General features: G+C 38.9%; 1 protein-coding gene across 2 annotated transcripts in view; it reads right to left on the bottom strand.

Annotated features, from left to right (window-relative positions):
* Positions 1 to 9,790: 9,790 nt before the first annotated feature.
* The window catches only part of GBE1 (1,4-alpha-glucan branching enzyme 1), a 145,948-nt gene continuing 141,325 nt past the window's right edge, over positions 9,791 to 14,413 (bottom strand). For both annotated transcript variants that reach the window (XM_050331890.1, XM_050331891.1), the window contains one exon: positions 9,791 to 11,811. In XM_050331890.1, the coding sequence (XP_050187847.1) occupies positions 11,755 to 11,811 (57 nt within the window). In that variant the 3' untranslated portion in view covers positions 9,791 to 11,754. The remainder of the gene's footprint in view (positions 11,812 to 14,413) is intronic.

Raw genomic sequence — 14,413 nt, 5'->3', positions numbered from 1 at the left:
TTGGAGGTCTCATTTCCCTACTCCAGAAATACAACTTTTGCCATTTATACCTTTTTAATCCTGTCATTTACCTTTATTGTACAACGTGACACCCTCCTCAATTACTGCATTTGCTGCAGGATGCAACATTACGGCCTGGTGACAAAATGCAGCAGAAGATAAGCAAAAGATACGTGAAGGGCATCAAGGGCAGTATTCATCTCATTCAGCTTACAGATCAGCTTTTTTCCCTACTGCAATTAAATAAAGAAGAATTTAGTAGGAGAAATGCATTGCAAGGTCTGAAAGCAGTGAATCCTCCTATGAGCAAAGTATTGCAGTGAATATCCTTAAATATACCCTTTATGTGACAGATCCTTATCTGTCAGCTGGGCCTATATCACCTTTACTTCTCCTGAGCTTCTGTTCAGGATGCAAACCATTCCCCACAATCCCTTATGTGAGCATAATCATGGAAGGGTTTGGGTAGGAAAGGACCTTAAAGATCACCCAGTTCTAACCATGGGCAGGGACACCTTCCACTAGACCAGGTTGCTCAGAGTCCTGTCCAGCCAGGCCTTGAAAACCTGCAGGGACAGGACAGCCAAAGCTTCTCTGGGCAACCTGTTTCGGTGTCTCACCACCCTCACCTTAAAGAACTTTTTTCTCTTATCTGATACAAACCTCCTCTCTTCCAGTTTGAAGCCATTCCCCCTTGTCCTGTCACTACATGCCCTTGTAAAAGTCCCTCTCCATCCTCCTTGCAGGTTCCCTTCAGGTGCTGTTTGTGGCACAGGAAAGCACCAAACTCAACGAAATTGAGAACCAATTCCTAATTTTGAACTTAGGGTCAGTACCAATGGGAATAGAAACCCTCAGGTGCAGCAGACTGGAAATGAAACAGGGGGCTTCACTGTTTTAACTGAATTAACTGTTTCACTATGTGCTGCCAAATAAATTAAAAACCACCTCACATAAAAACTGCAACATAAAAACTTGTTAAGTTTTAAAAATCTTCTGGCACATGAAGACAAATCAGTCTCAGCTAAAAAAACCTCCCAAACCAAATTACAGCTGCCATCCAAATATCCTGTTGGTAATGATTTCGCTCACTGAAATATTACATATACTACTTCAATTTATAAATCTGCATTTCAGATGAAAAAGTGTGAAGTAAGGTCTAGGAAATTAGATATTAAAGATCTTGCTACTGCCTGCAGTTTCTGTTGCATTAGACAAGGACATTATTTGCCTTAGCAGGCAGAAAAACAATGACTAAAAGCTGTTATTACGCCATAACAGCTACATTAAGATAACTGTAAAAATAATTGTAGATTCACAACATCAGTTCTGTGTAAACATTTCCAGACACATTTCTATATCCTTAATTTGGTTTTCAGTGTTACATAAAGAACAGGGCTTAAGCAAAGCAATATAGATTGACAATAGTGAAGTCCTGCAAATTTAGAAATTAGGCTATTATGCTACTTCTGTGTTAGCAAATATTTTAGGGCCAGATCAAAGTGTCTACTGAGCTCCTCACAGATCTATTACATGTGTTTGGGGCAGTACACTGGATTAGAGGCAGCCTTATCTCTGAATGTTGAAGATTCCTGAGAGGAAGACTTATTAGATGCACATGGGAAGTCCTTGCAGTGGACAGAGGCCATGCATGGAAATATTGGGGGTCTAAGCAAAACACACCAGGGAACGTTCAGAGTGCTTTTGGAGAAGAGGCTGTTGTTTATCTCCACCTCTAAAGAATCTACATTTTTTTTTGTCCCCAAATCCCTCTGGTAGACTGAATTAGCACATGGTAAGTGGAGGCCATCAGGGGACTCACTTCAAAAGTGCACATTTACCTCTGCGATCTGGACCACTGCTGTAGACCCAGACTTGCAGAGCTACCAAACAATTTGCAGCACAGTTACCTTTCTGAACTCTACTACCCCTTTTCTGTTATCACTTTAAGAGGTTCAGGCCTTTTAGGTAACACTTCTAGAAAAATGTCATGTAGTATTATTACACATCACTTGGTTAATTAAGCACTATAATTTGCTGAAATAGTGTGCAACAGTAGGTTACTGTTGCTAATGATGCAACTCAGAGATGCAAAAAGAAACAGAAGTGGGCACAAAATAGAGCAGAATGTGTATTTAAAAAAATAAGGTCCAATTACTCATGTTTCTGTGAGATATGTCAACAGGAGATTTAGAAGAGAAATTTATCAGAGATATCTAGATATTTAGTCCCTCCTCGTTCTACACAGATTCTTCTATCATGGGCCCTTCATGTCCAAAAATCCTGACTTCCCCAGCAGCTGGATTATCACACAGATACCTGCTGCTGGCTGCTTGTGTCTTTTCACAGCAGCAGTCACTGTGAAAGATGAGACAAGCACATGATCAGTTCTAGTAAGGGCTGGAAGAGAGTTAAGAAACAGTAAACTCTGTGTGTATGTGTTGTGTGCTTGAGGTTTCCTATCCTTGTCTGCCTTGGTCACCCTGTCATCTGAGTTCTTGACACTGCACTTCTAATCCCTGAAGCACAGGCCATACCTACACACTGGCATGGGTATGACCAAGCCCTCTGAAAGAGATGGGAAGAGGGTGGATTTGATTGCACCAACCCAGCACGTTACAGCAGGGATTCACATCAGCTCTGACTCACACTCTGGGCATCAGAGCAACCCCAGCAGGTGATGTGTCATCACAAGTCCTTCACATCTTCCTACTTTGCTTTGCTTCCCGCCGTGCAAAAGGCTGTACCTGGTGAGTTTTGGGAGCAGTTCTCTCACATTTTGGGCAAGTCATCTGCCACATATTAGCTTTTCAGAGCAAACATGCTGTGGGGCACAAAGGAAACAGACTTGCTCAGACTCTACAGTTTTTCCTCATGGGGAGAATTCCCAAACCATAACATGCAATCACTGCTCAGCAGATGACATGAAGGAATAAATTTAAGAAGCTGAGGATGGTTCATTTGCACATCTCTGATTGCAGCTTACATCTGTGCTGTTACAGTAATTGCTGTGAAAGCAACAGCTGAAACACTACTAACTGATCCCAAAAGGTCAGGGACAGCCCTGAAAAAGGGCCCCCAGACCAGAGTGACACAAGCTGTAAAATCTGGGGAAGTTAGGATAAGAAGCTGGGCCTCTCACAACCAAAGCAGAAAGCAGAACATCAGTCAACACATTTATTTGTGCTGTAGTCCCCTTTGTCTCCAAGCACCTGAGAGATTTGGCCTTAATAAATCTGCTGATGAGCCCAAACCCTTGCAAATACCTGCACATCAACATACTCACCCAGCTGGGAGGGAGACAGACGAATAGGAAGGGATAAGGACACAAAGGCTGCTCGGAAGATCCATATGGCTTGATGCAGGAGACAATAAATAGCTAGAGGAACATAGGGCTCACCATGGCACAGTCCTGCGAGGTGGCAGGACTCTGTAGGGAGCACAGGCACACCAGGCACCTGCTACCACCACCCAAAATAAACAGGAAGATTCACAAGCTCTGTTCAGAAAAAAATTAAAAGCGGACAAGACAGTTTGAAAGCTATGCCTGGCAAAGCATACCATGGGTTGAAACCCATCAAGGCTGTTAACACTAGAGGTCAGTGTATTTAATTAGTCACAGGAATGCCTACCTGTTACTGCCAATGAAAAATCAGCAATTACCTTTCATGTTTAAACAACCTTGCACAGTGTTTTACATAACAAGGTGTGTATCACCACTCAAGTTTAAATGGGACTATTACAATCAACCCCTATAATGAGCAGCAGTGCAAGACAAGAAATTCCTGATGAGAACTTCTATAGCAGATGCAGAACTCCAAAATGTTTGCTTCCTCCATGTTTTGTACCAGGTCTACTCAGTGAGGTAAACCCTGTTTGAATTGTTTTAAAATGCTTAATTAACCTACTCAATAATTCCTTGGGGATTTTTGAAATAGCAGTTCATTGCCATGAAGGAAATGTGTCCACTCTGTTAATCCATGAATATGAGATATTGTATTGCACTTGTCAGATAAGTTTAAGGAACAGGGGGAGGTGGGTCCAGAAGGTTATTGAAAAATAGAAGGAAGAGCTGTTTCTGTTTAATAGCCAGCTTTTACACAGCACAGCTAAAACAAACATATATATTGGATGAGCCAGTGTAGTCATCCCCACTGATAAGCTGCAGGAAGACTGAGATGTCTTAATTGTAAAGAGTCCATTTCCCTGCTAGAGCTACATATCTTGGAAGCTTTATGCCACTAAAGAGAGCTTTATTTCCACAAAATCACTTTTCCAATCCAGTTCATCACGTGGCATCACCAGCATTTGGGCAAGGACCACCACCAGGACAGACTGACACACCTGGGAAAGAAGATGCTGAGGCAGCAGCCTGGCCAAACCACTGCCTGCCAAGCCTACCCAACAGGAACCAGGACAAGGTTACAGGGCTGATTTGAATTTTAGAAGCCCAAGGAGGCCTGTGGAAAGCCAACCCAACAGCCCCATCACTTTACACACTTACTAAAAACTAAGTGACTTATTTTCAGAAGAACGGTACAGGAATTCACTCACACGCTGAATTTAATGTAAGCCCCTCCATGCAGCCACTTACACTAAGAGTGTTAGAGCTGTGAGTGTCCATGCTTTGAATACTATGTAACCATTAATGTTCCTTAGTATTCTTATTTTTATAGAACTGTTCCGAGAGGGTTTTGGACAAGTATCATTCTAGGAAAATGCTCACTTGTAATAGTACAATATTTTTCACAAAAAATATCATATTTTAAATATTGGAATACTTTTTGACTTAAGAAAGCAGGTTTTTTGCACAAAAAGCTATTCTTTATGCCACACAGCCCATCTGCTTCATTTCATGAAGTGATCAACACTAGGTCCTTCAGATAAACAAACCTGGATAGAAAAATACATTTCATTTTCACTATGTGTTTACATAACTGGCTTTCTCATGCTAGTCCACAGATATGATTTTTTGGTGCTGGATAGGGATAGTTGTTTTCTGACAAAAACGTGACATAATCAGACTTAAAATGACCAGTGGAATTGCAAAGCTAGGAATTTAAATGGCATTTAACAAAAGCAGTACAAATCTTCAGCCTCCCCTCTTGCTCCAGAAACTCCCAAAACAAAGCTAACCCCAGCCTATGACTGCAAACTGTGACTGCCTCAAACATTTATGAGTATGAACTTGTTCATACTTGAATTTGTACATAACCTCGTTACACAGGTTTCAGAATGCAGAAACACTCAAAGTGCTGCATTTGGTCTAATACCACTGTTATGAACAAAGGAAAAAACAACAAACAGAGTAGCAGTCAATATCAGAAAGGAGCTTTATGCAAATCAACAGTTAAAATTCCATATATTCTAAAGTTCAGGTTTTCATTAAGGTTAATTTTCTGTATCTTTACTGTACCAGAGGGTAGTCTTTTGCTAGAAGCTTCTAATCCCCTCCTCTTTTAATAGTGAATGAACTTTTATGAAGGATTTTACATCAGGAAGTACTCATATTCTGAAGTAGACAAGTATTTTTATACTTTTCTACAGGGATAATCATGTGCTTCTACTGCAAATGAACAGGTCTGAGAATTTTTAGCATGAAATAGACTAAATACATAGACTTTGTCTGTTCCTTCACACAGGTGATACTTCAACAGCTGGAAAATTAACCTACTCTGTTTATCTTACTCTACAACACAAGACACACAGTCAATATTTTGTGAAAGGCAACTAAGGAAGGTTGGGATTTATCCCCTATCTTTTTCCTTCAAAAGACTTCCAGGTGAATTCACCAACTTTCATCTTGCCAGACAGGTTCCTTCTGAGGTCAAGGGTTCACTCAATCTTTGCTGGAGGTGGTGGGTTGATCCCAGTAGACATAAAACACCCTCACAAGCTGCTTCCCCACTCCTCTCTCCTCCAGGATGGGAAAGAAACCAAAGGAAGGTAAGAAGACTTGTGGATGACGATAATACAAAAGATGCATGTGCAAGAAAAGCAGAAATACGAATTCATTCACGACTTCCCGTCATCAGGAAGGTGTCCAGCCACTTCCTGGACAGTGGGGTCAGAGCAGGGGATAGGAAAGCCTTCACTCTGCAAGCACCATTCAGCAACAGTCAAAATTCTGGTATTTTATCAACACTGTTTTAGGCACAAACCTACACCCCCAGACCCAGTACCCCAGGACAGCTGCTCGCCCCCCAGTCCCTCTATGCTGGATTTGGCTGGGGTTGGAGATCATTTTCTTCAATGTGGCTGGTAAGGGCCTGTGTTCCAGATTTATGCTGAACACAGAGTTGATGATACAGAGATGTTTTTGTTATCACAGGTCAGGGCTTACACAGAGCCAAGGGCTTTCCTGCTTTTCTGACTGCCGTGCTGGTGAGGAGGCTGGGGGTGCAGAGGGAACTGGGAGGAGACACAGCTGGGACAGGTGACCCAAAATGACCAAAGGGATATTATAGACCCAATGACATCACACTCTGTAAATAAAGTGAGGGGAAGAAGGAGGAAGGGGATGGGGGGACACTTGGAGTCATCTCGTTTGTCTTCCCAAGTCACTGCTACACGTGATGCGGTCCTACTTTCCTGGAGCTGGCTGAGAACCTCCCTGCCCATGGGATGCAGTGAAGGAATTCCTTGCTTTGCTTGTATGCATGGCTTTTGCTTTCCCTGTTAAACTGTCTGTATCTCAACCACAAGCTTTCTCACTTTTTCCCTGAGCTGATTCTCTCCCCTCAATCCCACTGGTGGGGGAGTGAGCATCTGTGTGGGGTTTGGTTGTTGGCTGGGGTTAAACATCCATCCTCTCTCTAGCAGAGAGCAGAAAACAGCAGACCAGAGCTGGTTTCTTTTTTATGAGATTAAGACTGCTACTGACTGGAAAGTAGCAGAACAAAAAAATTACCACAGGGAAAACACTATAACATTACATGATTTGCATCTTAGTGTTTGCAGATGCTGCAGACAGTATGTATTTTGTCATAAACCTCATACCATTAGCAGAGATTGAATATCCAATGCATTAAATTTACATCATTCTGTCACAGACTGTTCTACACACTAAAATTATTATTTGTGAGGCATAGTCAGAAGAAACGAGTTTAGAGAGAGTTCCCTCTTAGCTTTTAACAATGCTGAAGATTATCTTGGAGTCAAATGGCATGGGTGATTAGGGCTGCATCAGTCTCCTAATACTGAGAAAGTACCGTGTTTGTCTTACCTTTATAAGACAGTTTTCAGGCCTAGTTCAATTAAACAGATCTTTTTTCAGTGTTCAGAATAGCTTTGTAAATATGCAAAAACATCAGCTAAGCCGAGACTTATTACTTCACTACTTATAAGTTCTTACGTTTTCTCCTTATTTATTTCAGGTTTTATTTTACTATGACTATCCAAGACCTATTTATATTTTCAGGGTACATACTGTACTCACAGGCATGAAAAATACAATGGACTCATCTAAATGAGTCATCGCTTTTGTTTCTACCTTTCTATAAGTGGGATATTTTTAATGTATTCAACTGGAGTTATTTTTAACCAACAATTTATGCGATGTTTTTTAATAAGGGCAGTCATATGTAAGACCATCACTATTACTAAAGCTTATTTTCAGATAAATCAAAAATGGAAAAGCCTACATAAAGCAAACATCGCATGAAGAAGAAAATACTTCTCTCTATATAAGGGCAAACGTGACCAAAATTATTGGATTTTCTCTCTCATTTTTAATTTTTTTTCCCCTCCTATGCTCACGAGGCTTTCAGAAAGATGCTGCTTTTCTCCTCAAGAATTTTAAACCAACTCTACATAATCTGGAAACTTAAACAGAATCAAAAAATAAGTTTGGCAAAAGTGACAGAGCTGCATCACAGCAAAAAACCCACACCCTCAACCCCTTCAAAAGACTTGCACCATATACTATGAGGTGTGATCACACACAGGAGCAAAGTCTTCCTTGGCAAAAAACCTCCTAAGTAATTGTTACAAAGATGCCACTTATAGGCTGATTTTTATGAAACTCAGATCCTAGCTAAGGTATGATGTATGAAAATACGTAAAATACTGCCTCATCTCTGTAGCAGTACTTCTGCAATGACAACATGCCCAGTTTGGAAACATCAGTCAAAGATAAAACTCTTAAATGCTGAACACCTAAATTCCTCAGAAAGGGATTAATTTATGAAACAGCAGACAGATAAATCATACACCTTAACATATCCTGAACAGAATATCCATATTTATTTATGTTAAAGGAAACAATTCCTGCTGTTCATTCAGTAAACCCTCTCCCTTCACTACTAATGAGTTACTACTTAAACAAACAGGAAGTTCTTCCTTTAACCATTAGTGAGCCATTAAGAACCTGGAGTCATTAAAAAAAAAAAAAAAAAGGGGGGAGAATAAAACTATTTCAAGCTGCTTAAAACATCATTTGAAAGCAGAACTGTGACTGACAGATTAACACAAAAAAATATCACCTTGCATCATGTGCTTACACAGTCTGGTATCTTACTGTTCATACAGCTAGTCTCCTTTTGGCAGAGTATCAGCTACATCACATTCCTGTCTTTCAGACCACACAGGTAACAAACTTTTCACTAAATTTAATATAAAAAGCAAGAAAAATTTCCTAGAGAAACAAAACCCAGAAAGCCCAAACAGTTTTTTCCCCACTAAAATCTGTTTTTCAGGAGTACTCACCAAGCTGAAATAACCACTTCATTCTTCATCTTCAAAACAAACCTCAGGATAGTAAGGCTTGAATTGTGGGAGGAGGAGAAAACAGCAGGGAAATCAAAACTTATTGCTCACAGAATACACCAGTCTAGTGGATGCCTGCCTGTTATCTCAATAACCACCTGGTTCAGAGAATAACTTGAATTATTAAGTACAAAGAACCATTCAGCAGACACAATGTGAGATGGAAGGAAGGTCAGCCTGAATCTTTAGATAAACTGACAGGTGGAGACGAGCTTGAGTTCTCATTGACTGTGAGAGAGACCGTGGAGCAACAGCTTCTGGGGACAGAGCTACCAAGTATTACCAGTACTCTTACAGGTGACAGAGAAGTATATACTTCTAAATGTTGAAATATAGATCCTCACCAGTCCTTTAAAAACTAAGAGAGGTTAACTTTAAAGAGGATTCTTTCATTATATCTAAATATCTGTGGAGAGTTTTGTACCCTGGGATGTATCACCATGGGCCACTTAATTTAGTTCTGTGACAGAGCCAAAGAGTACTGATTTGAGGTGTACCCAAGCAGAAAAAGCTGTGGAGCTCATCTGCTTCTCAGAATGAGTCTGAGGCTTCAACCACTCATGGTGACAGGCAGCTACAAACCCCAGTGCATGATGCCAAGGAGGGATCTTGGTTGCAATCTGAGTGTCACCACACACAAGGTGAAAGCTGAATTTCTCTTCGTAATCCATCAAAACTCAAAAAGCAGGAGCAAGAAATTGGCTTTCCATGGGTATTACAAGGAAAAATTTTCCAGTCTTGCAGGAAGGTGGGAGTACACTCACCACTGAAATGTAGAGGTGGATTCCAAAAAAGCCCTAATTATTATGTTTCTTGTATTGACCTGCACCTTGCACATTTTATAGTTTGCTTTTATTAATCTATCCATATCAAAGAAAATGTGCACAGGACAAATACTCTATGAGTTTCAGAGTATCTGTAACCAAGATAAGTTCCTGATTTCAAGACAGAGTAAAATCTAATCTGTCTTCCAGTGTTAACACTACTGTACATTGTTTTACAATACAAGGAATGAAACCATATATGAATTTATTTTCTCCTCCTCAGAGTTTATTTTGCATGTAGTTTTACAGTTTATACTTCACATCATACATTTATTCCTTCTCTTGAAAAAAAGGTTTGACAGAGACGCTTGCCTTGCATTATGTTTTGAAACCTGGAACTGGTGCCAGTAAAAAAAAAAAACCAAAAACAAACCACCCTATAAAACATATTATTAGATCAATACAATGTAAATATAACATGTATTGGAAGTTGCTCGTTATTTCACTACAAGGAAAACAATCTGGGAAAAAAACCAAAGATAATCAGTTCCAGTTGCTAAAACAGTTCTGTATATTTTATTTAAAGTCATAGCGTAACAGGAATGCTTTTATTAGCCCACAACCAAACAATGATCAAACTGGTGTAGAGGAAAACGAAGCATGATCCTATAGTACCCAACTGCAATATAAGATTCTCTGTCACACAGAACATATCAGACTGGGGATGTTCACAAAGTCCTTTCGGTGTGAACTCTGCAAAAGACTGTTTTCCATCATGCTGCATTATTCCATCCCTTATTTTGCTTAAGAAGTAAGCCACAAGTAAGCATTCCAAGAACTGTGAATAGATTATCAGTGTTGGCACAACTATTCAGTAATTTACATAATGGTTCACAAAGGAAACTGGGTAAAATTATGACTTGGAAATGGTCACGGACACCTTCCTCTTTGGCTATTTTAAAAGTTAGAAAATTCAGATTTGTACAAAAGACATTCATTTCAGAACCAATTCAAATTTTTAAATTAATGGAACAAAATAAAGCATGTCTCGTTAATTTGGTATTAATTTTCCAGAATAATCTGCAATACATTTTCAAATATACAAAATCTTACTCTTTACAAAAAAAGTTGTAGCTCGTGAAGGAACTCACTTGAATTACCTTAGCAGCACTCCAATAATTAACTACCTTAATTTTAATCAAAGAAAAAACCTTAGTTTGATCACTGTATTTTGAGACTGCTTCTTCATGAGAAGCAATGTTTCAAAAGTTATAAAAGTGCAAGAACATCATCATGTTCCAAGCTGAAAGGCAGCTTCTGGAAGTAGTGAAATCAGTGTTGCAAGGTCCTGATGTTAGTGAAATAAATCCAGTGGGAAGAACTACACTTTAAGCACATCTTCCAGTGTGGTACCATTGCAGTAAGGACAAAACACGTTTCTCACTGAACATTTTAGTGGCCTAAATAAAATAGCTGTGTAATTTTTGTCCAGCTGTAGCAAGTGAGGTGCACAAACTAAGTGATTTGGGTGGGATCAAATAAGCAACACACACAAGAGCATCAGCCAGGTCACCCAGTCAATAGCTGTGCTCATTTTGATGTTTGGTATATTTGTGCATTTTTTAATTAAATAAAAAATGGCAAAGTACAATACTCTCAGAGGACCTTCTCATCCATTTGGGTAAACATTTCTAATTCCATGCTGGACTTTATTGAAGAAGAGGAGCCTCAAATTAGGTCCCACAAACCATTAAGGCTGCCTTTTAGCCAAAAACTTCTGTTTTATTTAAGCAAACTACTTACTTTTAGTAAGAAGCATTCATATATAATGAACATTTGAATTCACTATCAAAATGAGGATTACAAGAAATTACAAACTTCGGAGCAGGATCACTCTTATTATTCCTGATAAAATTCTGTAAACAACAGTTTAATTGAGAATACCTGCTGCTTTGCAACACCTTAAGTGTAATTTTGTACTACTAGAACTACAAACCCAACATTTTCCTTTCTGCCTCTTTGTAGAGTTTCCTCAAAAGAGGGTCTAGCAAGTCAAGAGCTCTGCAATTATATGTGAATATTAATCTTACATTTTAAACACCTAATATTACTATACTCAGTTTCAGAAAGCCTCCTTAGAGTAAGTTTTGTTATACTTAGAACTAGTACAGTGTTTCAGCACTTCTTCTCTGACTTGCTTCTTCAGTGGTAGTTACAGAGAACTTCATTTTGGGACATCCGTATTCTGAAGCACAAGGGCCACTCTGCTTGGAATGTACACCTAGTGAAAACATGACAAGAACAAGAATCGCTGAAAAAAACCATAAGCCTTACAGGAGACAACTTCTAAATAACAGTTTGTTTAAAAAAAAAATCTATTAAAAATAAGTGAACTTTTTACAGTGTTGTGGGTCATCACATTTAAAGAATGACTGCTAAGTCCCCAGTATTTGAATTACACAAGATAACCTAAAAATGTAAAAAGACTGCTTGACTGCAAATTCTTTTCTATTTTTTTTTCAATGCATATATTTTACTCTGATCTATTTTAGGTGGCTACCAGTAGAGGGCCTCATCGACTTAAAATGACCAGTTTCAAAAGCCTGAGGACACGTAGGTCAATAGACCGTGCAATGATAAATGACAAAGTTTCACAACACCCTTCTGCTGTGAATTAAAGTTGCCCCGAGGTCTGTGATGTCATTTCGTACAGGTAAACACCAGCAATATGACACAGAGGCATACTCTTCTCACTCTTGGCACCTATGGAATGTCAGTGTCTGAGCAATGAAACTCACTTCAAAGACCAAACACAATCAAAATTTACCATTTAAAGCACTGCATTTTCTTGCCCTTTTTCCTGGATACCATGAAAAAAACCCCAAAACACACATAATCAAAAAACTCCTCATAGATCACAAAAGAACTTGTGACAATATATTTTACATGACATTCCTTCCAAGCAGAGTAGAGTCACAGTCTGAAAACAAGACCGATACGTACTATCTACCAATTACCTTGATATACAGTACTCCATCAATTGTCAGCTCTATGAATGTCTTCTCTGAACAGGTCAATAAAAATGCAATTATAAAAGGTAACACAAGATTGAAGATTATTGGCTTCGTTCTGACAACGTCCTCTTTTAGGCTACCCTTCATCCCTGTGGAATGCCTAATATTCTGCAATTTCAGCTGTGTTATCTGCTAACTAGAGCCTGATGGCATGAAAGGCTTTCATTGTTTTCAAAACAGAATAAAGCAATGAAGCAAAAAGCTTTAGGAAAAGGAGAAAAAGGAAAAGAACAGCTGATCTTCATTGAACCAGACAGAGCTATGCCCAATGCTTCTTGAAAGCCAGTGAACATAATGATTTCCCCTAAGGTTTCAGTGATAAATAGCTTCTATAAATCTGTGCAGGAGAGGAAATACTTAATGAAGTCAACTACCTCAAAACACATAGATAAAGGAGAGATTTTGAAATTGTGTATTGAGAAATTCAGTGCTACAGGTTTGGATAATGAATTGAGAAGGGAGAGGGAACAAACAGAAATAAGTTTTCTAACAAAGAATTTGCAAAATGTTACTTCAGTTAAGGGAATAAAAATTAACATTAATACAGGACACAGCAATTGTCAATTATATTTGGGTCAATAACATGTCAGATCTTAGGAGGAGTAAATTAGCCCAGCTCCTTTAAAGTCAATTTACATCAGCTGAGAGAGAATCTGAGAGCAGTGTGGAAACATCCCACTCCAACCACTTCACTGCCAGTTCGAATTTTAAAACTGATTTAAGCACAATTTCAGAACTTGTGCAGATGATTGCATTTAGACTAATGGCACATGTTTTCCATTTGCCATGAAGATATGTATCTGCCAGCTTATTACTTTAGTCACATCTTTCTTTCTTACCTAGGCAAATTCAACAAGCATTTTAGTGTCTTTTTTTGTCTTGGTGGGCTTCCTACTAAATCACAGAATAGCTAGATATGGCACTATCTTCTAATCTAGCTTATTTAATTGATCAGTGCAACCACCTCCAAACCTATTAACTACAAAAAGCAGCAATTAAGGCATGAACAATGAATAAATATTAATTATTGATTAATAATTACAAATAAAATGATCATTAATTAGACTGGTGAAAATTTTTTTTAAAAAGGAAAAATACTGCACAAGTATTTGGTAATTCCTGTCACAAATATACAGGTATTATTTCTTCTTTCCAGCCCATCAGTATGTCAAGAAATACAACAGTGAATGTGCTCTGGGCTTTATTATTTATTTGAATAGACAGAACTCAGAACATTTGTGTGATAGACTGAGGGAGATACATGTCTATCTATAAATAGATTAGTAAAAGTATATAGAGGTATCCTAATTAAAACCATTACAGGAAATCTCACTATTCATCAGCAAGAGGTATTATCCAAGATGTGCAATTTTGGACTTTTTTCATACCCTGGGAGAGGGTCTCAGAAGTTTATCTTGTTGCTGAATTCTATACTTTCAATTACCTGCTTCAGTTGTATTGATCTCTACTTTTCTAACCTGCTTCTTCTGATCACAAGCTTTACCTCATTCATGTCTCCTTCAGCATTTCACGAAGCTCACTTGATGAATGTGGACAGAAGGGAAAGCCCAAAGAGCAGAGCACTAAAGAGAATGTAATCTCAACTAACCCATGTCTTGACTATCATTCAGTCAAATCACCCTCATAATCTCTCTTCTGTTTCAAGCTTTCTGTTCATCTTGAACATCCTTCTCAGCATTTTCCTCCCCTTCAGGCTCACCCATGTTGGAAAGGGCCTCAGGAAGACCAGAATCCCTGAGCTCTGAAGTCAAACCAGGTTACTCAGGGCTTCAGAGATCTCAGTGAATC

This window comes from Myiozetetes cayanensis, unplaced genomic scaffold (assembly GCF_022539395.1).
Source record: "Myiozetetes cayanensis isolate MyiCay16 unplaced genomic scaffold, myiCay2020 scf5-8, whole genome shotgun sequence".
Taxonomy (NCBI): domain Eukaryota; kingdom Metazoa; phylum Chordata; class Aves; order Passeriformes; family Tyrannidae; genus Myiozetetes; species Myiozetetes cayanensis.
The sequence above is the reverse complement of the archived record's forward strand: the minus strand, read 5'-3'. Positions and strand labels throughout refer to the sequence as shown.